This window comes from Schistocerca cancellata, chromosome 6, assembly GCF_023864275.1.
Source record: "Schistocerca cancellata isolate TAMUIC-IGC-003103 chromosome 6, iqSchCanc2.1, whole genome shotgun sequence".
Classification (NCBI taxonomy): domain Eukaryota; kingdom Metazoa; phylum Arthropoda; class Insecta; order Orthoptera; family Acrididae; genus Schistocerca; species Schistocerca cancellata.
In genome coordinates, this window is record NC_064631.1 from 192,299,548 (window position 1) to 192,326,054 (window position 26,507).

The 26,507-nt window shown below is 39.5% G+C and overlaps 1 protein-coding gene across 1 annotated transcript in view; it reads right to left on the bottom strand.

The window, feature by feature from the left end:
• Positions 1-26,507, bottom strand: part of LOC126088243 (dynein intermediate chain 2, ciliary-like) — a 396,539-nt gene that overhangs the window by 220,214 nt on the left and 149,818 nt on the right. Inside the window, exon 6 of the mRNA XM_049906373.1 lies at positions 17,706-17,976. Coding sequence (XP_049762330.1) covers positions 17,706-17,976 — 271 coding nt within the window. The remainder of the gene's footprint in view (positions 1-17,705; positions 17,977-26,507) is intronic.

The window sequence follows — 26,507 nt, forward strand, 5'->3', positions numbered from 1 at the left end:
TCGCGTTAGTATTTTGCAACTGTGACTTATTAAACTGATAGTTCAATAATTTTCACATCTGTCAACACCTGCTTTCTTTGGGATTGGAATTATTATATTCTTCTTGAAGTCTGAGGGTATTTCGCCTGTCTCATACATCGTGCTCACCAGATGGTAGAGTTTTGTCATGACTGGCTCTCCCGAGGCCATCAGTAGTTCAAATGGAATGTTGTCTACTCTCGGGGCCTTGTTTCGACTCAGGTCTTTCAGTGCTCTGTCAAACTCTTCACGCAGTATCTTATCTCCCATTTCATCTTCATCTACATCCTCTTCCATTTCCATAATATTGTCCTCAAGTACATCGCCCTTGTATAAACCCTCTATATACTCCTTCCACCTTTCTGCCTTCCCTTCTTTGCTTAGAACTGGGTTGCCATCTGAGCTCTTGACATTCATACAAGTGGTTCTCTTCTCTCCAAAGGTCTCTTTAATTTTCCTGTAGGCAGTATCTATCTTACCCCTAGTGAGACAAGCCTCTACATCCTTACATTTGCCCTCTAGCCATACCTCCTTAGCCATTTTGCACTTCCTGTCGATATCATTTTTGAGACGTTTGTATTCCTTTTTGCCTGCTTCATTTACTGCATTTTTATATTTTCTCCTTTCATCAATTAAATTCAATATTTCTTCTGTTACCCAAGGATTTCTATTAGCCCTCGTCTTTTTACCTACTTGATCCTCTGCTGCCTTCACTACTTCATCCCTCAGAGCTACCCATTCTTCTTCTACTGTATTTCTTTCCCCCATTCCTGTCAATTGTTCCCTTATGCTCTCCCTGAAACTCTCTACAACCTCTGGTTCTTTCAGTTTATCCAGGTCCCATCTCCTTAAATTCCCACCTTTTTGCAGTTTCTTCAGTTTCAATCTGCAGTTCATAACCAATAGATTGTGGTCAGAATCCACATCTGCCCCAGGAAATGTCTTACAATTTAAAACCTGGTTCCTAAATCTCTGTCTTACCATTGTATAATCTATCTGATACCTTCTAGTATCTCCAGGATTCTTCCAGGTATACAACCTTCTATCATGATTCTTGAACCAAGTGTTGGCTATGATTAAGTTATGCTCTGTGCAAAATTCTACAAGGCAGCTTCCTCTTTCATTCCTTCCCCCCAATCCATATTCACCTACTATGTTTCCTTCTCTCCCTTTTCCTACTGATGAATTCCAGTCACCCATGACTATTAAATTTTCGTCTCCCTTCACTACCTGAATAATTTCTTTTATCTCATCATACATTTCATCTATTTCTTCATCATCTGCAGAGGTAGTTGGCATATAAACTTGTACTACTGTAGTAGGCATGGGCTTTGTGTCTATCTTGGCCACAATAATGCGTTCACTATGCTGTTTGTAGTAGCTAACCCGCACGCCTATTTTTTTATTCGTTATTAAACCTACTCCTGCATTACCCCTATTTGATTTTGTATTTATAACCCTGTAATCACCTGACCAAAAGTCTTGTTCCTCCTGCCACCGAGCTTCACTAATTCTAACTTTAACGTATCTATTTCCCTTTTTAAATTTTCTAACCTACCTGCCCGATTAAGGGATCTGACATTCCACGCTCCGATCCGTAGAACGCCAGTTTTCTTTCTCCTGATAACGACGTCCTCCTGAGTAGTCCCCGCCCGGAGATCCGAATGAGGGACTATTTTACCTCTGGAATATTTTACCCAAGAGGACGCCATCATCATTTAATCATACAGTAGAGCTGCATGTCCTCGGGAAAAATTACGGCTGTAGTTTCCCCTTGCTTTCAGCCGTTCGCAGTACCAGCACAGCAAGGCCGTTTTGGTTAATGTTACGAGGCCAGATCAGTCAATCATCCAGACTGTTGCCCCTGCAACTACTGAAAAGGCTGCTGCCCCTCTTCAGGAACCACATGTTTGTCTGGCCTCTCAACAGATACAATCCAAGGCTACATTAATGACTTGGAAGCATCCTATTTCGCCAGTGAAGAAAAAATTTGAAGTGTTGCTCTCTGCAGGCAGTGTTATAGCAACAGGGCACTGGGACAAGAAAGATGTGACTCTCCTTATTTTTCTCCATCAAAGAACTATCAATACAGCATGCTATAGCAACATCCTCATGAAACTCGGGTCAACTGTTTGACAAAAGAGACCGGGGCTCTCGAGTGAAGATATTGTGCTCTTGGACAACGACAGAAAACTGGACAGCAAGCTCACTCAAGAACAGATTTGTTACTTTGGATAGGAGAGACTGGATCACCTGGCCTATAGCCCCGATCTTGCCCTATCAGACTTTCATCTGTGCCCTGCACTGAAAGCCGCACTCTCAGGGTGTCACTTCCAAAGCAGTGCTGAGGTGGAGCAGGCTGTGCAACAGTTCCTTGCATCACACAGCACCAAGGTTTACCAGAGTGGTTTCTCCAAACTGACTGCAAGTTACAACAAATGCCTCAATGTCAGTGCAAGATATATACTTCATGATGCCACGGTGTATTTATTTTTGGCAACAAAGTTTTTGTGTGAAATGCAATGACGAAACTTAATTGCAGAACATTCCTCATAACCTCACTTGATAGTATTTCACAGGCTACTTTCAAGTTCTGATTTGTATTCCTAAATGTCACCAGTTGTTTCTGATTACTAATGAAAGAATTGCTTCACTTGCTGTAGAGGCCCCATATGCCCTAACGTTTAAACTTGGCAAGAAAGCTTTTGTAATCAACCACGTCAAAAGCTTTTGCAAAATCTGAAAATATCCCAACTTTTAACTATTTAATGTCCATCAAATTAAGAGTATTACTGTGGCCTTTACATTTTGCTATCTGCATTGATTTTGCCATCCTGAATCCATTCTGTGACACAGAATTGTATTTCATTCTCATCTACACAATATATCAGATTTCAAACAATGGAAAATCCAGAATGGAATAACAATGAAATATGACAGAATACTACCGGTTGCACCTGTATCTTGGGCACTCTGTGGCTTGAAAGTTGGTGGACTTCGTGCAACTCCTGAATACTTACACTCATTGCCAACTTTATCTATGTAACAGTATTGTGTGCTGTAATAAAAACTGGCCACTGTGAATATTACAGTACTGAGCCATGAGCAGAGTTGTTCGTAGTGATTGGTAATATCATTTACACAGGGTGTAAATGTGGACCAGAAAAAAAAGTTCCTGGGTTTTTATTGGATTTCCCAGTCAAAAATACATTTTTCTTGGATTAAAAAAAAACATTTTTCTCCAGGTAAAAATACGCTTTTTCTTGGGTGAAAATACATTTTCTCCCAGGTGAAAAGATGCTTTATTCTGGTTGAATGTACACTACATCCCAAGTGAAAGTACATTTTTTTCTGTGTTAAGTAGCATACTTTGCCTCATTTGTTGCTAAGAATTGCAGCACTTGTGCTAGGCTCTCTTCAGCTTTTATGAACAAAGATTGTCCATCGACATGCAGATGTAGTTTTGGAATCAAGCAAATGATGAAACGATGGCTGCAGCTGCGAATCACTAATCAGATCCAAACCACCACTATTTCTCACCCACACAAAAATTCAGATTGCCGACCTTCCCCCCCCCCCCCACCCCCCCGTCCCCCACCCCTCATTCACATACACATACATTATACATTTTTCTGCATTCATGCCTTTTTGCTTTCATAACCAACAGGGTGGTTGCTACACAAAATAAATCAAGTTGCATGATTCTTTTCTCCACCACAATGTACTAATACAGGTTAAACAGCTTTACCATTACAATGTTTTAGCAACAAAAAGCAAACCACATCATATACTTTCTCTTCTGTTTGCTCTAGTGCAAATGCTTATTCACAGGTACAAGTCAATGATGGTGTGTGCAAGCGAACCTCCTGCACATTGCTTGCAAATGTGCATTCACTTGGATTCACTCTTATTCGCTTCACTCTGAGGGTGACTTTAGAAACATAAACATGAGGCTAATGAGAAAGACTCAATGTAAACACTTGTGATGTTATGCTCATCAAATGCAGTTTGTTGTTATGAAGTACTACATGGTCTTCATCCTAAAGCCTTTGACACATTTTGCTGTCAGCAGTCAGTTGTGTGTGCACTTTCTTCTGATGTAAATGGTGCATTTTCTTCAGGAGTAAAGTTTTACGTTGGTGTTATTCTCTCATTTACATCATTGCTGCAGTACTATTCTGCAGTAGCCAGCTAAAGTAAAATTCTTTGTGAGAGTACCAGTTCTCACCAGCCACAGTTACAAAAATTTAACTAAATACTAAAACAATGAAAAATTCTGGAAATCTAATAGATTCCCACATTTCTCCACATTTTTTGCATATGAAAAAATTCACAGATTTTCCCTGGATTTCCTAGTTGTCCCGGGGCATATAAACCCTATTAGAAAAATGAGCGATCTAGCTGTAGATGCCCTTCCAGCGACTCACCATCAACTTTAGTGTCACTTCTGTGATACAGTAAACCATTACACTTTCTTTTCTTTTATAAGCTATAAGCTCACTGTGAACCAGGTTTTAAATTGTAAGACATTTCCAGGGGCAGATGTGGACTCTGACCACAATTTATTGATTATGAACTGCAGATTAAAACTGAAGAAACTGCAAAAAGGTGGGAATTTAAGGAGATGGGACCTAAATAAACTGAAAGACTCAGCAGTTGTAGGAGTTTCAGAGAGAGCATTATGGAACAACTGACAAGAACAGGGGAAAGGAATACAGTAGAAGAAGAATGGGTAATTTGAGAGATGACATAGCGAAGCAGCAGAGGACTGCATAGATAAAAAGACGAAGGCTACAAGAAATCCTTGAGTAACACAAGAGATACTGAAATAATCTATGAAAGGAGAAAATACAAAAATGCAATAAATGAGGTAGGTGAAAGAGAATACAAACGTCTAAAAATGAGATCAACAGGAAGTGCAAAATAGCTAAGCAGGAATGTCTAGAGGACAAGTTTGAGGATGTAGAAACATGTATCACTATTCATAAGATAGATATTGCATACAGAAAAATTAACGAAACCTTTGGAGAAAAGAGAACCACCTGCATGAATATCAGCCGTGAGCAAAGAAGGGAAAGCGGAAAGGTGGAAGGAGTATGTAGAGGGTCCATAAAAGGGAGATGTACTTGAGGGCAATATTATAGAAGTGGAAGAGGACACAGATGAAGATGAGAAGGGGGATACAATACTGTGTGAAGAATTTGACAAATCACTGAAAGACTTAAGTTGAAACAAGGCCACAGGAGTAGACAACACTCCATTGTAGCTACTGACAGCCTTGGGAGAGCCAGCCACGACAAGACTCTTCCATCTGGTGAGTAAGATGTATAAGACAGGTTGAAATACTCACAGACATCAAGAAGAAAATAGTAATTCCAATTCCAAAGAAAGCAGATGCTGACAGGCATGAAAGTTACTGAACTATCAATTTACTAAGTCACGGCCGCAAAATACAAACACAAATCCTTTACAGAAGAAAAGAAAAACTGATAGAAGTCCACCTCAGCAAAGATCAATTTGGATTGTGGAGAAATGTAGGAACATGCAAGGCAATACCGACCCTACAACTTCTCATAGAAGATATGTTAAGGATAGATAAACCTATGATTATAGCATTTGTAGACTTAGAGGAAGCTTTCGACAATGTTCATGGTAATACTTTTCCAAATTCTGAAGATGGCAGGGGCAAAATACAGGAAGTGAAAGGCTATTTACAACTTGAACAGACACCAGATAGCAGTTATAAGAGTCGAGAGGCACGAAAGGGAAGCAGTGGTTGAGAAGTGAGTCAGACAAGTTTGTAGCCTATCCCTGATGTTATTCAATCTGTATATTGAGCAAGCAGTAAAGGAAACAAAAGAACAGTTCGGAGTAGGCATTAAAATCCATGGAGAAGAAATAAAAACTCTGAGGTTCGCCGATGACATTGTAATTCTGTCACAGACAGCAAAGGACTTGGAAGAGCAGCTGAACAGAATGGACAGTGTCTTGAAAGGAGGGTATAAGATGAACATCAACAAAAGCAAAATGAGGATAATGGAATGTAGTCAAATTAAGTCGGGTGATGCTGAGGGAATTAGACTAGGAAATGAGACACTTAAAGTAGTAAAGGAGTTTTGCTATTTGGGGAGCAAAATAACTGATGATGGTCAAAGTAGAGAGGATATAAAATGTAGACTGGCAATGGCGAGGAAAGCGTTTCTGAAGAAGAGAAATTTGTTAACATCGAGTATAGATTTAAGTCAGGAAGCCGTTTCTGAAAGTATTTGTATGGAGTGTAGCCATGTATGAAAGTGAAACGTGGACGATAAATAATTTAGACAAGAAGAGAATATAAGCTTTCGAAATGTGGTGCTACAGAAGGATGCTGAAGATTAGATGGGTAGATCACGTAACTAATGAGGATGTACTGAATAGAATTGGGGAGAAGAGAAATTTGTGCCACAACTTGACTAGAAGAATGGATCGATTGGTAGGACATATTCTTAGGCATCAAGGGATCACCAATTTAGTATTGGAGGGCAGCGTGGAGGGTAAACATTGTAGAGGGAGACCAAGAGATGAATACACTAAGCAGATTCAGAAGGATGTAGGCTGCAGTAGGTACTGGGAGATGAAGAAGCTTGCACAGGATACAGTAGCATGGAGAGCTGCATCAAACCAGTCTCAGGACTGAAGACCACAACAACAACATAGAGGAGGCTGAACAGCAGACAGGATACATTTAAAACTAGGCTAAACAATCAGACTATGTCCATTCCCCAGATGGAGGAAACATACACAGACATTCATTCATTCATAGATAAATCACACACACACACACACACACACACGCACACACACACACACACACACACACAGGCACAGCTGTCCTCGGGTCTTATTTGGGCCACAGCGCTTATAGACATTAGATTTTTTTCACGCATTTTTTTCTCTGTAACTTCAATATATAGCCATTCATGACATCTTTTGAACACTTTTTGAACACTAGGATAACTTCAGCTGTTTTCAAACAATCAATGAAAGTGACAGATTGTTGATGTGAGTTGTACAAACATGTTAGAGATGTTATTACACTCTGGGCACACTTCTTTAAAGTTATTGCAGGAATGTAACTAATACACTGTAAGAAAATAAAAAAAGACAACACAACACTACACACAACAAGGAATTATCTGAATGGGGCAGAAATTGGTAGATGTGATGGACATGTACAGACTAACAAATGATTATATAAGCCTAGAATGGCTTGCCATAAATTGCAACAAAACAGTGCATAGAACACCTTCAACATACCACTTTGCTATAAAGAGTGCTGTGGATAACAACGAAAGAGGTCTGGTTATGAAAAGAAGCGGCACCCAGACCATCATTTCTGGTGGTCGGGCCGTAAGGGGGGGTAACCCACTGGTGCCCAGGGTGTCTCCAAAGAAGACTTTGCTGGTCATCAATGCTCATTTCAAAGAGGACCTCATCACAGAAGAAAACTCTACTCCAGCCAATGAGATTCCAGGTTGAAGACATGTCTGGAGGCACTCTGAACTTTGATGGGATACCAACCTGACAGTCGCCCGCCATATGGCCCGACAACCAACAACATTTGTTTCCATAGCAGGACGCTTCTGCTTGCCTTTCATGGCACCCTTACAGCAAAATATTCTACGCCCCACTTTATTTCTCTAGATCGCAAACCACCCTAGGTTTAAATTTCAGCAAGATAATGTCCACCAGCACATGGCAAGAATTTGTACTGCTTGTCTTTGTGCTTGTAAAATCCTACATTGGCCAGCAAGATCACCAGGTCTTTCCACAATTGAGAACATTTGGAGCATTAGAGCAAGGACTTCCAACCAGCTTGGAAGTTTGTTGATCTAATGCACCTACTGGATGGAATTTGGCACGATATCCCTCAGGAGGACATACAATTCAACAATTCTGTCGGTCAATGCCAAGCTGAATAACTGCTTGCATAAGAGCCAGAGGTGGACCAATGCATTATTGACTTCCTTAATTTGTGAAGCTCTTTCTCTTGAACACATCATCAAGTTTTTCTGAAATTGTAATCATTTGTTGTCTGTACATGTACAACACACCAACAAATTTCCATCCCTTTCGGACAATTCCTTTTTTAAAAAAAGAAAAGAAGAGAGTATACTTAATGTACTTGCTGAGTATGAGCTTATTAACACTTTTTCTGCTTTTGTAATCTCAGTTCTTGTGGTGACAGTATTAATAAGCATTGTAATAAACACAAATTTATTTTAGATGTGATAATGCAGGTTCTGTTCAACCATATTTTCTACAATTATGATAAAGAGGTTATTAAATAGGGCCGCAGCTGTTGAAGACTTGTTTATCTTGTTTTTGCCCACCCCTGCTCCCTCTCACAGGTGCATAGTCGTTCCTCCTTCTCTATTATTGGCTCCTCCCACCCAGCTCCCCCCAAGCACAGCCTCTCAAATTTCAATGCTGCACCTAACAGCCGACCATCATCCCATACCTGTACACCCTCACAAAGAGGACTACAGTTTTAACACCACACACATAAACCCAGCTATTCTTCCCCCTCTCCAACTCATGACCCATGCCTCTTCTGTACACCCACAACACACCCTACCGGTAACTAAGGTTGCTGCTCACCTTAGCTGGACCTCACTGCCCAGAGGCAACAGTGGCTCTGTGTGTGTGTGTGTGTTTGTGTGTGTGTGTGTGTGTGTGTGTGTGTGTGTGTGTGTGTGTTTGTGTGTGTGACAAACAACTTAGTCCAATAGCTTATCCTTCAGTCTATTCTTAAATGTACCTATCTGCTACTCAATGCCTTCTCTATGTCATGAGTAGCAAGCTATCTTAATTCATATTGTTATCTTACTATTGTTACAAATTAATGTAACATCTGTATAAGTGTTACTATTTACCCCATTTGCCATGGCTTTTACCTTATTTGTTCAACTATTCATGTATCACTATTGTGCATTCTTTTAGAAAGTCTTATTACTTCATAAAGAACGTTAGTGCATGTTTTGAAGTAAGTATGTAGCTCAGATGATGCTGTAGATTGTTTAAACATTTTGAGGAGCAGCCTTTTTCTGGTAGAAGGGTCTTATACCTGCAGTGATCCCTTTATGCTGGCACTGCAGTGGTCCTTTTATGCTGGCACCATTTTCCTAGTCACAGTTTTCAACACCGAGCGAGGTGGCACAGTGGCTAGCACACAGGACTCGCATTCGGGAGGAAAACGGTTCAATCCTGCATCTGGCCATCGTGATTTAGGTTTTCTGTGATTTCCCTAAATCCCTACAGGCAAATGCCGGGATGGTTCCTTTGAAAGGGCACAGCTGACTTCCTTCCCCGTCCTTCCCTAATCTGATGAGACCGATGACCTCACTGTCTGGTCTCCTCCCCCAAATAACCCAACCCAACAGTTTTCAAAGGAAACACATTCTGGATGTGGTGAGATGAACTCTCTATGACAATGCTACATTTTTCATTTACATCATCTTTTTCACAGGTCTGTGTCAGTTTGTCTCCACTCAGTAATACAGTATGAGTTAATATTTTCATCACTGAAGAATCTATGAGCATTTATCCTAGTAGGACATCTTGCTCAAATGTGTTACATTTAATCTCATTAACAATTATCTTGTCCAAGGCTAGTCCTGAATTAGATGTTATTCTAGTGGGAGTGTTTACATATGCAACACAGTTTTATGATTTTTAAAACTGTGTTCTTGTTCCAACATTTAGTTAAGTAACCAATGTTGAAGCTCCACAGCTTATTATGTCATGTTTACATTTAGGTATTTTGTTCAGAAAGAGCATAGATCTGTTCTTGGACAGCTTGAAGTTATCCATTGGAAAATGAAAGACAGTGACAGTTATGAGATTTGACCTGGTAAGTTTTATTGCAGGCAGTTCAAAATCCTTCTCTAGTGAAAAGGACCTCAAAGATGTAGATCACATTACAAAACAAGAATATATACTGCACATTTTACAAAAAAGGAGATATCTAATGTTTCTTTCTATAGATTCTAAGTGAAATGGCCCTCACAGATGAGAAAATAGTAAAAGATCTAAAACATTTTTCAGTTAAGAGGTAATACCAAATTCATCACACACCTGTAAATATATATGCACACTGAAATAATGAAGTTCTGAAAATGTAATGTAACTAGATACATAAAAAAATCAACTCACCAAGCAGCAGGAGGACAGACACATATAAAGGTTAAGAAAATCTGCAAACTTACAGAGCCAGTGGCTCCTTCTTCTACAAGAAGGGGAAGGAAGAGGGATGAAGAAAAAGGAATAGTGAGGTTTAGAAAAATGGGGCGAGCTTGGAAAAGTTAACCAGAACAAGGGGCGGGAGAGACTGTCCAGACAGAATGAGAAGGAAAGACTGTTTGTTGGGAACTGCACCACAGAAGATTTGAAAACCAGAGAGCTTAGAGGTGGAACATAGGGTAAGGCAGAGATTGTTGACAAAACATCATGAAAGAGTTAAGAAGAGCAGAAAGTTACATGCGTTTTATGTGGTAGAGGTGGATGGGCAGGAAAAAACAGACAAAATGGTTCAAATGGCTCTGAGCACTATCGGACTCAACATCTGAAGCCATTAGTCAAGCAGAATGGACCTAATTTCAGGGCCTGACTTTAGGAAGTCATTGCCTTGTCAAAGTAGCTGTTTAATATATTCAAGCCAGGATAATACTGAGTGACAAGAAGTATTTTCCTAAGTTGTTTTTGTGAGGATCAGAAGTACCATGATTGGATGTGATGGCCTGGGAAATCAGCTTTTGAACTAGGCTGGTGAGGTATTTATGACTAGTAAAGGCTGAGGTGAGAATGCTGTACAGAATATGTGTCTGAACAAGTAAGTTTGCTTTGAATGCCAAGGTGGTATAGGAGGGAATGTAAGAATGGATGAAAACTGTCAAAATGTACGTACTGTTGTTTGTTAGTTGGTTTAATGTGAACGGATGTGTGTAGCTGACCGTCATTGAGGATCAGGTCAACATTAAGGAAAATGGCATGGCCTTTGGAATAGGATCATGTCAGATTTAATTGTTAGAATGTATTTAGAGATTCCAAAAATTTTAACTGATTTAACACACCATGAATCCATAAGACAAATATGTCATCAATGTATATAAACTAAACCAGGGGCTTTGCTTACAGATCCCAGAAGAGCCCCCTCCAAGTGAACCATGAAAAGGTTGGCATAGGGAGGAGCCACCGTTGTTCCCATGGCCGTGTTTGTTTGTCTGCCCCTCAGAAGAAAAGTAATTATTGGCAAGCACAAAGTTGATTGCAGTGAGCAGGAAGAATATCAAACATTCAGAATCAGGTGGGAGCTGGTTGAGGTAATGTCAGCATCAGACTGACTACGTACTTGGGGGGATGTTAGTATGGAGGGAGCTGGCACCAATGGTCACAAGCAAGATGTGTGATGGGAGTGGGTCAGGCATAGATTTTAGACAGTCTGCGAAACTGGTGGTGTCCTTAATGTAGGAAGGAAGTCTTCTGTACTATAGATTGCAATATGGTTACCATATGTCTGCATTTATGTGGACAAGTCTGCATTTTTGGTGTTTAATATGGCATGCACACACATTTTTACGGTTTCTGCTGGTGCTCACATTTCTTATTTCAAAGAATTAAGATCTTCTGATTTCCATTTTCATCTTGTATCATCAACAATTTACATATGTTTTACTTCGTTTATTGAATTATACCACCTGTTATTCACTTACAATTGAACTGTTATGCCAGTAAAACTGAAATATTGATTTATATTACTTACAATTGATGTGTCAATCTTTTTAGCTTAGATACAGCTGTGACATCTACATTCCTCAGCCTCAGCTATGACACTGCCTCTTCTCTCCAGTTTTCACTTAACATTTTTGTTTTGTGGAACTTTTTTTTTTTTTTTTTTTTTTTTTTTTTTTTTTTTTTTTTTTTTTTTTTTTTAGAGAGAGAGAGAGAGAGAGAACTAGTGTATTCAACCAGCTGTATCTTCTTTAAATCACATATTTCTTATCCCATAAAACATCCTTAACACAGGCATGTTGGACAAAGATGAGAAACAGACTGGCAGTTGAAATTGTAAAAGGGACTGCAATGGTAAGATTTAATTTTAGACACTTGTACTGCTAAAACCTTTTTAAATATTTGTGTCAACAAAAGTAATTATTAATATACCTACCAAATGAAAGTGCTGGCAGGTCGACAGACACACAAACGAACACAAACATACACACAAAATTCAAGCTTTCACAACAAACTGTTGCCTCATCAGGAAAGAGGGAAGGAGAGGGAAAGACGAAAGGATGTGGGTTTTAAGGGAGAGGGTAAGGAGTCATTCCAGTCCAGGGAGCGGAAAGACTTATCTTATGGGGAAAAAAGGACGGGTATACACTCACACACACACACATATCCATCCACACATATACAGACACAAGCAGACATATTTAAAGACAAAACAGGTATATTTTTCCTTCATGGAGTGTTTCCTTCTATTATAACCATAATGTAATTATTAAGAGAGATTCAGCTCAGTGAGAAATACATATGGAAACTAGGCTCTAAGGTAATGCAGTTACGTATGTAATATTTTTTATTTTGTTTGTTTCATTTGTAATATAGCCATCTGACAACATAAAATTGAAATAATAGTGTTTCATTTGGTGGTCCTAAAGGGAGTATTCCAGACCGTGACAGTCCCCCTTTTACAGCAATTGTACTTTCCCATTTGAAACCAAAAGATATTCCAACCTAGTTCTGACTACATGGGCTACATTGCAGATAAGGAGTACGGCAATCAAACTTTTTACTTAAAACAAAAAACAAACATTCCAGCACAGCTACATATGATATGAGAGCAATGATAATCTTAGTCTATCCTCTTATCAAGATCTGTACTAGAACCGTCATAAAAGTGTGCACATCAGTCCTGTTGAGGGTGTGTTCATTTTTCAGGTTCCACAAGATGGTAAACCTAGGTTGCAGGTATTGTTCAACTAAGACAGATATACGTTCAGTGGGTGCTTTGAAGACAGCAGCTATAGGACAGCCAGGGTTATTGGGTTTGTGGATCTTAGGGAGACGGTAAATGATTGTGGTGCATGGTTTGGGTGGGGTATGAAGCCCTATATGCCTTCTATAACTTTTTATCCACCTCACACACACACACACACACACACACACACACACACACACACACACACACACACACACCTCCCCATTGCCCAGCATCCACAATATCCTGACCAGATTCTATGCTCCATCTGCACCCGTTTCCTTACCCTATGGTTCCTACCCTTGTGATCATTCCCCCTCTAAGACTTGCCCTATGCACTCTCCTACCAACACTTATACCAGCCCTGTAACTGGCAAAACATACACTATTGAGGGGAGAGCCACTTGTGAAATGGCACATGTCAGTCATTTACACTGGTATGACTACCACCAAGTTATCGGTTGGGATGAATGGGCACAGACAGAGGGTGTACACTGGCAACAAACAATATCCTGTTGCAGAACATGCTAAACAACATGACAGTTGTGACCTTAATGTCTGTTTCACCACATGTGACATCTGGATTCTTCCTCCAGAGATGGAATTCTTCCCCCCAGACACTGGCTTCTCAGAACTCTGCAGGTGGGAACAGGCATTAAAACATGTCCTTGATTCTTGCCACTGACCTGCCTTAATTTATGTTAATTTCTTCAGTCTCATCGTTTCTTTGCAGTAACTATTCCTTTATTTAGACCCTTTTAGTTTTCCATATATTTTATTCTCTGATCTGTCTATTTTTCCCTGCCCCTCCACTTCTACCACATAAAATGCACTCAGCTTTCCACTCTTATTAACTCTTGCATGATGTTTTATCAGTGGTCTATATCTTGCTTATTACCCTGCCTTCCATCTCTAAGCTCTCAGGTTTTCAAGCAACTCATCTAGTGCAGTCTCCAACAAACAGTCTTTCCTTCTCATTCCTAATCAACCTCCCCTAAGAGGTTCTGAGCAACTTTTCCAAGGTCTCCCTATTCCCTAAATCTTGCCAGTCCTTTTTCTCCACTCCTCTTCTTTCCCCTTAACCAGAAAAAGGAGCCACTGGCTCTGAGAGCTTGCAAATTTTCTGAACCTTTAGATGTGTGTATTCTCCTGTCACCACTTAATGAATAGATCTTTTTTTATCTATCCAGTTCCACAGCATATACACTGAGATGCATTGCCAACTATTAAAATTGCAAACCAGGAAATATAGCAAATCACATAATTTTCTAATTGCATGTGCACAATGCACTGAAAAGAATACACAATTCTTAAAGTTTTAGGTGACTTGAGTATATATGTGGGATGAAATTTAGTGGGCAGAGCTGCCCACCTATGACAGCATCACATTTCTATCCCAGCTGGGCACTGAGTCTCATTGAGCTTGAATGAGACATGTGGGTAATCTTTCCATGCTGCTTCAACCCTATATCAGAGGCCACCAATCACAGTGGCTGGTGAGTGGTGACACAAGTCTCTTGGCAATCTGCAATCAGTTGTTTCCAGTGGGTGACAGATTTGGTGAATGTGACTGTTACAGCAACAGCCAAACACCCTTGGTATTGACATAGTCATTGACAGCATGGACAACCTGCAGTCTTGCACTGTTGTTGTTGAAAGATAATGTCAGAGAGACCTCAAAGATACAGCACTACCACCAGATTTTACACATCAGAAACATAACACCTGCTCTCCAAATTACCAGCTATGTGAACGAGTGTTGGTAGTGTTACATGTGCAACAGCACTCTGTACTATCACATGAGATGCTGATTCCATATGATGATAATGAATACAATGTGGCAACATTCACTGTACTTGGAGCCTCTGGACACAGACGTAGATGGATGAGAAACCAGGACTCATTTGAAAAGGTGACATTGTGCCACTCCTCCATCCGGGGCTTAGTTGGGTGCACCACTGTTGGCACGTCTCTGCTGCCATATTGAAGAAAGACAAAACAATAGTCATTGTGCCAACAGTCTATGGTACTCCCAGTGTCATCACATGTGGACACCTGCCTAGCTGCAAATGAGCCCAGTTCTTGACGCAAGGTATATGACATAGCTGTACAGTCCTTACAACCATGCAAACAATATACACTATGTGATCAGAAGTATTTGGCCCCCCTCAAAAACATATGTTTTTCATATTAGGTGCATTGTGGTACCACCTACTGCCAGGTACTCCATATCAGTGACCTCAGTAGTCATTAAACATCTTGAGTGAGCAGAATGTGGTGCTCCATGGAACTCATGGACTTCGAATGTGGTCAGGTGATTGGGTGTCACTTGTGTCATACATCTGTACACAAGATTTCCACACTCCTAAACATCCCTAGGTCCACTGTTTCCAATGTGATAGTGAAATGGAAATGTGAAGGGTCACGTACAGCACAAAAGCATGCACGTCGACCTCATCTGTTGACTAACAGAGACCACCGACAGATGAAGAGGGTCTTAATGTGTAATAGGCAGACATCTATCCATACTATCACACAAGAATTCCAAACTGCATCATAATCCACAGCAAGTACTATGACAGTTAGGTGGGAGGTCAGGAAATTTGGATTTCACGGTCAAGCGGCTGCTCATAAGTCACACATCACATCAGTAAATGACAAACAATGGTGTAAGGAGCCTAAATATTGGACAACTGAACAGTGAAAAAACATTGTGTATAGTGACAAATCACAGTACACAATGTGGCAATCTGATGGCAGGGTGTGGGTATGGCGAATGCCCAGTGAACGTCATCCACCAGCGTGTGTAGTGCCAACAGTAAAATTCGGAGGCGGTGGTGTTACGGCGTGGTCGCGTTTTTCATGGAGGGAGCTTGCACCCCTTGTTGTTTTGCATTGAACTATCACATCACAGGCCTACATTGATGTTGTAAACACCTTCTTGCTTCCCACTGTTGAAGAACAATTTGGTGATGGCGATTGCATCTTTTAACACAATCGAGCACCTGTTCATAATGCACGGCCTGTGGTGGAGTGGTTACATGACGATAACATCCCTGTAATGGACTGGCCTGCAAAGAGTACTGATCTGAATCCTACAGAACACCTTTGGGATGTTTTGGAATGCTGACTTCATGCCAGGTGTCACCGACCGACATCGATACCTCTCCTCAGTGCAGCACTCCATGAAGAATGGGCTGCCATTCCCCAAGAAACCTTCCAGCACCTGATTCAACATATGCCTGTGAGAGTGGCATAGGCTAAGAATGGGCCAACACCATATTGAATTCCAGCAATACCGATGGAGGGCACCACAAACTTGTAAGTCATTTTCAACCAAGTGTCCAGATACTTTTGATCTCATAATGTATCTGTCCTCTCAGGTGCCAGTTAAGAGCTGAAAACCTGTACGGCATTGAGTATGGCTCTCTGAAACCCATTGCTTCAATATTCACATGGGAATCATGGGATCCTGACCAACACAAGCACCAATATTGCTGAATGATAAGCTCAATATGACACAGTCCTGCTGCTGCCAAACCCCGACACATACTGGTAGACGTTTCTCCTCCTTACATGAGGCATAACATGATCTTCCCACAAACAGCCCACATTCAAATACAAGTTCTGAAGGAGAAACCTGCTAAGTAGTCTTACCCCACATACAGAATGTAGCTGGAATTACTCCTATATTTGCACATGCAAGCAAATGGTATGCTTCATGCCAATTTGACATTTGTAGCATGCTTCCTGCATATGTTGCAGTTTTAATAGCTGTCAGTGTAAGTTCTAGGCTATTGTATCAATGAATCATCAAACTGAAAGTAGTCTACATTTATTTACAATGATCACATTACTTCACAGAAGATGGGCTAATATCAGATTTCACATTAACACTCATGTCACTGGGAATCATAAGAAACATAAACATCAGTTGGTTCTGCAATGAAACTGATCAGTGGAGTAGAAGGAGTTGATCACCAAGAAATCTTCTGGAATCCACTGCAGGAAAATTCATGGCAACTGTTGTGGTTAGTTAGTTTAGTTAATTACAAGATTCTTATAGTGTTGTGCTGAAAAATTACCTTCAAAAAGGAAGAATGAATAATAAGGAGTGTAACACTTCATTTGTGGACAAAATAAAAAACGTTATTCAGGCTAAATATCAAGATCTTGTAAAGAAGAAAGCTCCCTTACATATCAATCGTGTACCCTCACACATATCACAGCAGTCTTACAAAATAATTTCACCTTAATACTGAAATCCTCTCACATTCAACAAATTAATTGGATTTTGGCCCCAGTGACTTAAAGAAATGACTGAGTGAAAGAATATTAATGTACCATACTGAAGTGGAAGGTGAGGCAGATACTTACCTCCACAGACCTGTAGCTGGAAAAGTTATTATTTTGCTGTGGTTGTTAAAAGTCTTTCGACTTTCTTGATTTACAAGGTATGTGTTGAAAAATAAAAAGACGTCAGCTCTTAAAACTTATATTCTTTGATGGGGTTAGAACTAATTGAATATTTAAAATATGCCCCAAGATAGAGAAGGTAATGTTCTTTATTTCAAGAGATCTTCCTTAATGTAGGATTCTGCATGTAAACTAACAAATAAAGCTGTATGACATTATGTTACATATTTTATAATTAAGTAATTAATTTTACCTTGAGCTATTTCATCATTTTCATTCTGATTGACCAGCCTTTCAAGCTTCTTAGCACATATCTGTTGTCGACTGATGAGTTTTGCCGCACGTATATCACTTTGCTTAGGTTCAGGTTTCTTGAATAAACTTACAGAAACTATTTCCTCTGGAATTTCCTTGCTTTGCTGCTGCAGAGCATAATCTTCTTGATATATGTCAAAGATCATAGATGGTGATACCAGTGCGGAATATCGACTACGAGGAGGAGGAATCGTTTGTGTTGTCGCATCCTGATAACAAAACGAGTGTTAGTTTTAGCACTATTTCATTGGAAAAGGGAAATATAAGATACTTTAAAGCACCTATAAAACTTGCACTTGGTCATCTGCAACAGATCTCAATTTCAAAGGTTTGGACCTTAAGTTGTCTCATAATTGACTACATGTTACTGACAACATACCCCACACTACAGTAGAACAGAAAACACCTGTATCCTGAGTCCCATAACCATTGACAAAGAATCAGTAAAACAGATATTGATTGACTTAATACATACAAATAATGAAGAAAAATAAATAAATATCTTTGTTAAATAAATAGCTGCCACACTCATATCAGCTACAGATAATTGTGACTTCTTTTCTTTGCCTTAACGTCCATGATTAAAACATTGCACGAATATCCTGATAACAACATATGTTTAGGTTGATAATAGAAAGACTGGAGGTAGCAACTCACCACACGCCTGACGTTTTGAGTCATTGATAGGCACATAAACGAGACTTATAGAATATTCCAAAGCTTTCAAACAAATCTTTCTTCAGAGACAACACACACACACACACACACACACACACACACACACACGAGGTTTTCCACCCGACTACATAGTACCAGCACTGTAGCTTGATTGTGGAAAATTATGTCGGGTGGAGTAGGTGAGGGGGAAAAGGAAGAAGGGAATATGGGTTAGTGTTGGAGGGATGAGCTTTTGAAAACTTGGAAGGAAAGGCAGCAAGTGTACAGAACAGAAATAGGGCACCAGTGAGCTCATTCCGCCACAGGTAGTTGAGTTCTGTGTGGTGCACTATTATGTGCGTGGTGAGAAATGTTATGAAATGACTGACTGAATAGCCATGTGTTTGCCACTCTCACCAGCTGCAACCAACCTTTTAATGGAGGATTTCCAAAAGAACAAGCATTGAACACTGCCTCCCCCCTCTATCCATCCTGCTTCTTTAGATATGTTGACAATACATTTTTAATCTGTCCACATGCTAGTCGCTAGTGATGCATTGCAGCAGGTCACTGACCATATAAACAGTATACATCCAAACATAAAATTTACAGTGGAGGTGGAGAAAGATGAGATGTTGAATTTCTTAGATGTGTTTGTCAAACTGAAAGCAGCCATTCTGTATACTGAAAACCAACACATACAGACCTGTACCTCAATTATCACAGCTTTCCTCATCCAGCTCAGAAGAGAGTTATGCTTAACATCCTAATATAATGAGCAAGGGACTATTTCAGATAAAGAGATCTCTGAGGTCAATTATCTGATGACAGTGTTCAGAGGGAAAGGATATGCTCTCGATGATATTAGCTCAACTCTGTGGAGGAAACCGAGACATGATGTTGTTCAAAGAAGCTAATAGGACCACCACATACCACAGCTTATATTCTGCAATCCAATGATGAGTAGGGTAGGTAGTCTTAAATAGACAAGGAATCACAGTGGCCACCCACGAGTACTAAAGAAATATTTCCTGAATGAATTTTGCTCTGCAGTGGAAAGTGTGCTAATATGAAACTTCCTGGCATGTTAAAACTGTGAGCTGGACTGGGACTCGAAACCAGGACCTTCGCCTTTCCCAGGTAAGTGCTCTATCAACTGAGATACCTGAGCATGAATCATGACCCATGCTCACAGCTCCACTTCCACCAATATCTCATCTCCTAAATTCCAAACTTCACAGAAGTTCTTCCGTGAAACTTGTGGGACTAGAACTCTGGAGGAAAGGATATTGCGGAGATATGGATTAGCCAGAGCCTGGAAGTTGTTTCCAGAATGAATTTTCATTCTCCAGTGAAGTGTGCATTCACATGAAACTTCCCAAGAGATTAAAACTATATGCAGACTGGGACTCAAACCTGAGACCTTTACCTTTCATACACAAGCACTCTAACAGCTAAAGAAATGTTGATACATGTTAAGATAGTCTTGGACCGGTATTTTTAATATTCCTTGGGAGTGTGGCGGCAGTTACATGGGGCTCTATTTATGGACTATTGCCAGTCACTATGATGAACATCAGCATCCCATGAAGAACAGAAATTTTGAGAAATCAGAGGTGACCAAGCAATTCTAATAAAAAAACAGAAGATCTGTTTGAACAGATGAGGACTGTGACTCGCACATTGAACTGTTGGGGGTCTGTGATTAGGGAAGCTGTGGAAATTAGTGCATGTAATAACAACTTCAATAGAAACATTGGCTGTGCACTTAGCATGGCATGGAAGTCTGCAAAGGTCACAGAGAAAGACTTCACTTAGTTTACTGCCTAATACAAATGGTGGCACAGCAAGTTCAGACTAGACAGTGAGCACAAACATTATCTGTGGTCAAAGAGGTTGTCACATCAGCATGCATCATCGCTAAATTATAGCCAACTAAATGCCATCCTCTGGACATAGAAGTGGGAATCTCGCCAGTTTCTTGACTGTCACATTTAGCATATGATGATTACAATGGAGGCAGTCACACAAATGCCTGAGATTTTATCCAAATTTGTGTGAACTAGGAAGTTTTTATGCAAACCAGATACTGCTTCTAAGATTTGTTGAAGGTACAACTGTGATTTGCAACAATCAACCTTACTACAAAATAAATATGCTGTGACTTACCAAACGAGAAAGTGCTGGTAGATAGACACAATAAAAAACACACAAACACACACACACAAATTTCAGTGTTTGTGTGTTTTTTATTGTATCTTTCTACCAGCACTTTCTTGTTTGGTAAGTCACAGCATATATATTTTTCCCACGTGGAATGTTTCCCTCTATTATATTACTACAAAGTAAGTTATGGATGACACCTGTAAACTTACTTTCGAAGATTCACAAGAAGATTTGTTTATTCATGTAGATATACAATGAAACTAGGGAGAATGACCGAACAGAGATATTGTAGTCTTCAGTCCTAAGACTGGCTTGATGTAGCTCTCCATGCTACTCTATCCTGTGCATGCCTCTTCATCTCCAGCTATGCCTCTTCATCTCCAGCAAACTACAGCAACTTGCAACCTTCTAAATCTGCTTACTGTAGGCCTACTCACCTCTTCATCTCCCTCTATAATTTTTTCCCCATGATTCATTCCAACAATGAACTGGTGATCCTTTGATGTCTCAGAATGTGTCCTAGCAACCAGTCTCTTCTAGTAGTCAGATTGTGCCACAAATTTCTTTTCTTCCCAATTCTATTCAGTACCTCAACATTAGTTACATGGTCTACCAATCTAATCTTCAGCATTCTTCTGTAGCAATACATTTTAAAAGCTTCTATTCTCTTCTTGTCTAAACTGTTTACCATCCATATTTCACTTCCATACATGACAACACTCCATAAAAATACTTTCAAGAAAGACTTTCTAACACTTAAATCTGTATTCAATGTTAACAAATTTTTCTTATTTAGAAACACATTTCTAGCTACCACCGGTCTACATTTTATGTCCTCTCTACTTCAGCCATCATCAGTTATTTTGCTGTCCAAGTAACAAAACTCAGCTCCTACTAATTCCCTCTGAATCACCTGATCTAATTCCATTACATTCTATTTCCTTGTTTTTTTTGGTTGATGTTCACCCTGAACTTTAATTAAACTCCCAATTTTTCTTTTGTTTCCTGTTCCTCATGGATAGGCTACTATCCTGTCTCACTTCCTTCTCAATCACCACTTCGCTTTCAGACCCCTCAACTCTTATAATTGTCATCTGGTTTCTGTAAAAGTTGTATATAGCCTTTCACTCACTGCATTTTGCTCTTGCTGTTATCAGAATTTCAAAGAAACTATTCCAGTCAACACTGTCAAAAGCTTTCTCTAAGTCTACAAATGCTATAAATGTAGCTTTGCCTTTTCTTATTCTACCTTCTAAGATAAGGTGTAGGGTCAGTACTGCTTCGCATGTTACTACATTTCTCCAGAATCCCAACTGTCTCTCAAATATCTTGCACACCAAATGGAGGAGTTTTGTCATGGGTGACTGTCCCAAGGCTATCAGATACTAATGGCAAAATTGTACGTAGCAGAATGTAGGTTACAACTGATGCAACCGTCTGAGATACACTCCTGTGGCACTTTTCAGTCAAATATATGTAAATATATGGTGTCACATGCATGAGCTTCCATACCATCAGCATGAAAAGCATGTTTAAATTTTAGGTAAAATTTTTGGATCTAGATTTTTAGTCTAATTTGGATACAATACTGCCAATAGATAAAAATTTTGGAAAAAATGTAAAACAGCTTTCTTATCTGTTACTAGCATAAGTTCTCCCTTCAGGGATTAAAGTAGGATAAGTTGGGAAATGTTAAAAATGGGGGGCAAGTTGTTGAGACCACAGGCTGAGATTGATGAAGGGAGACAAAAATGAAGTGACAGACATGAGGAACAGAAGGAGGTCAAAGGTAGTACACTAAAAGCCAGTCTATAGATGATAAATGAACACAGTGAAAGTAACAGCGAAGAGAAAGAAGAAATAAAATTAATAGTGCAATTAAGAACCAGGAGGGAAGTGGAAAAGGAGCACAGGAAATATGAAAGTGTCAGAGAGAGGGAAACATGAAGAAGAAAAAATAAATAGTAATACAGTAAATTACTGAGTAAATTAATTAAAAATGTACTACCAAAAAATGAAAAAGGAAAACAGGAGAAAAGTGGGCAAAGGAATGTTAACAGAATTTTATTTTGCTAGCAGACAGGATATGAGGATATACTGGACAGCAAGATCCTTCCTCCAGAGTTCAGCTGAGAGGGTGCAAATGGCTGATTGGGTATTGTGAGCACTCATTTCTCTTAAATCATGCTGTAGAGCATGCTCAGCACCTGGGTACTGGGTGTCCTACAGTTCTATAGTTTAATATGCCCTTTCATGAGCTCAGCCAGTTTACTGATGGTCATTCCCATATAAAATGTCACAGTGTGAACAAATGGTAGTCAGTAAACAACATGTATGCTACCACATACTGATTGTCTTTGTGTTGGAAAATTTACCAGTTGTAATGCTGGAATAAATGGCAACAATGTAATAATAATAGTAATAATAATAATAAATAATAAACGCCGGCATCTCGTGGTCGTGCAGTAGCGTTCTCGCTTCCCACGCCCGGGTTCCCGGGTTCGATTCCCGGCGGGGTCAGGGATTTTCTCTGCCTCGTGATGGCTGGGTGTTGTGTGCTGTCCTTAGGTTAGTTAGGTTTAAGTAGTTCTAAGTTCTCGAGGACTGATGACCGTAGCAGTTAAGTCCCATAGTGCTCAGAGCCATTTGAACCAATAAATAATAAACAAGAAGATTACATATTGGATAACCACAGCGACTGCATAGAAGCGATGGAAAAAACAGATGCCTATAAATATGTAGGATACAGACAAAAAATAGGAATAGATAATACAAATATTAAAGAAGAACTAAAAGAAAAATATAGTCAAAGACTAACAAGAATACTGGAAACAGAATTGACAGCAAGAAACAAGACAAAAGCTATAAATACTTATGCTATACCAATATTGACCTACACATTTGGAGTAGTGAAATGGAGTAACACAGACCTAGAAGCCCTCAATACACTTACACGATCACAACTCCACAAATATAGAATACATCACATACATTCAGCAACAGAAAGATTCACATTAAGCAGAAAGGAAGGAGGAAGGGGATTTATCGACATAAAAAAACCTACATTATGGACAGGTAGTCAATTTAAGAAAATACTTTATAGAACGAGCAGAAACTAGCAAAATACACAAAGCAATCACTCATATAAAAACATTGGCTACACCATTGCAATTTCATAACCACTTCTACAACCCTTTAGATCACATAACATCAACAGATACGAATAAAGTAAATTGGAAAAAGAAAACACTACATGGCAAACACCCGTATCATATAACACAGCCACACATTGATCAAGACGCATCCAACACATGGCTAAGAAAAGGCAATACATACAGTGAGATGGAAGGATTCATGATTGCGATACAGGATCAAACAATAAACACCAGATATTACAGCAAGCATATTATTAAATATCCCAATACCACAACAGATAAATGCAGACTTTGCAAACAACAAATAGAAACAGTAGATCACATCACAAGCGGATGTACAATACTAGCAAATACAGAATACACCAGAAGACATGACAATGTAGCAAAAATAATACATCAACAACTTGCCATACAACATAAACTAATAAAACAACATGTTCCGACATACAAGTATGCACGACAAAATGTACTAGATAACAGATAAAACAACACCATATAACAAACCTGACATCATACTCTCCAATAAAAAGAAGAAATTAACACAACTAATGGAAATATCTATACCCAATACAACAAATATACAGAAGAAAACAGGAGAAAAAATTGAAAAATACATCCAACTCGCTGAGGAAGTCAAGGACATGTGGCATCAGGATAAAGTTGACATTATACCAATTATACTATCAACTACAGGAGTTATACCACACAATATCCACCAGTACATCAACGCAATACAGCTACATCCAAACGTATATATACAACTACAGAAATCTGTAATTATTGATACATGTTCAATTAGCCGAAAGTTCCTAAATGCAATGTAACACATACCGTACAGTTAAAAGGAAGTCACGCTTGGGCAAGGTCCACGTCACTTTCCATTTTTAACCAGACATAATGTCTGAGAAAAGAAAGAATAATAATTTCACATGGCTCAAAGGCATCATGCAAGTCTTTCAATTGTATGGCATTTTGGCAATTTGTGTTTTCCTAACCAGCCCCAACCAACTCCATTAATCATAGCCGCGCGGGATTAGCCGAGCAGTCTAGGCGCTGCAGTCATGGACTGTGCGGCTGGTCCCGGTGGAGGTTCGAGTCCTCCCTCGGGCATGGATGTGTGTGTTTGTCCTTAGGATAATTTAGGTTAAGTAGTGTGTAAGCTTAGGGACTGATGACCTTGGCAGTTAAGTCCCATAAGATTTCACACACATTTGCACATTAATCATACTGGGGAAGGGGATCTACATTTTAATGTAAAATCCAAACCACTTGTCTTTCCTGGCAAATCTTCACATCACTGAGAGCTGAAAGCTAGCATCAAAATAGAGAGAAAATTCCATAATATGACTAGGATTTGATTCCATGAACTTACAGTTTCCAGGCATGTACTTTAACATTAGGCCACCAAGCCCGAGAGAGAAAATGGTAGTGGGTGGGTGCATGAGGCAAGTTTTACATTAGAAACAATTGCAGAGGTAGGAACCTTTGTGTGTGGATAATTATCTGGGAATGTCATATAATTTGACGATAGGAGGGCAACAGAAAATGACAATGAGTCAAATGGGATGAGTATAATGGAGAGTTCACCTCATTTCAGGGCTTGATTTGAGAAAGTCACAGCCTTGGCGGACTAATGTATTCAGGCATTCAGGAACTGGGTACTGATTGGTGACAAAGGGAAGGGGGTGGGGGGGGGGGGGGGGGTTCTCAGTTTTATGGAAGTAGGTGCAGGAGAAATTTTCAAGGCAACTATCAGTTACTGCAGAAAATGCAAATCATAGGAGCATGCTTGTTCATTCCTATATAAATTATAAAGTAAGAAATAATTTTGACTATTTACATGAAGAAATTTGAAGGTTACAGTGTAGAGTAAGTGCATCTAAATGTTATTGTCATTTTGTTTTACAGAATATGGTGGATGGATATGGATACCGTATTTACTCGAATCTAAGCCGCACTTTTTTTTCCGGTTTTTGTAATTCAAAAAACCGCCTGCGGCTTAGAATCGAGTGCAAAGCAAGCGAAAGTTCTGAAAAATGTTGATAGGTGCCGCCACAACTAACTTCTGCCGTCGAATGTATGTAGCGCTACACAGGCATCCTCTGTAGTTTGTAGGCACAAAGATAAATACTGGCGCCAAAACCTCTGTGTCAGTAAATAAAATTAAAAAAAAAATTGGAAGACGAGCATTTTTCTCCGCCCGAGTTTCGACCACTGCATTTTCATACATTATCCAATGAAGTAAATACAAATTCCGTATTGTTCATCAACGAATTTCAATGTACTACGAAAATCCGACTGGTAATACTGGGATTTTTGTCAATATGGCCAACTCTACGTTCTGAATTTTTTCCTACCTGTGAGAAGAGATGGTTGCTAATAGGAACCTGATGAAATTTGTATCACATGCAGTATTCTCTTCACCACAAGAATAATACGAATATAAACATTTTGCCATGTATTCTTTTGTGTTTGCTTCTATCTCATTTAAATCCTGTCTGCCAAATAAACTACGAAACTAGAGTGAGACAACAGCAAACGCGGAAGAATATATGTATCGTGTCATGTTTATATTCGTATTACTCTTATGTCTAATAGTGATACAGTCAGAAATGAAGCACGGCAACAGACTAGATTTTTAAATCTAAGATGACTAATTTCTGTGCAGAATTTGATGTACTAAAGAAGCGGCCACAAAGATTTTCAAACGGAGAAAAATTTTCGCCAAACTCTCGTTCAGAACATGTTCTATCATACGCAGT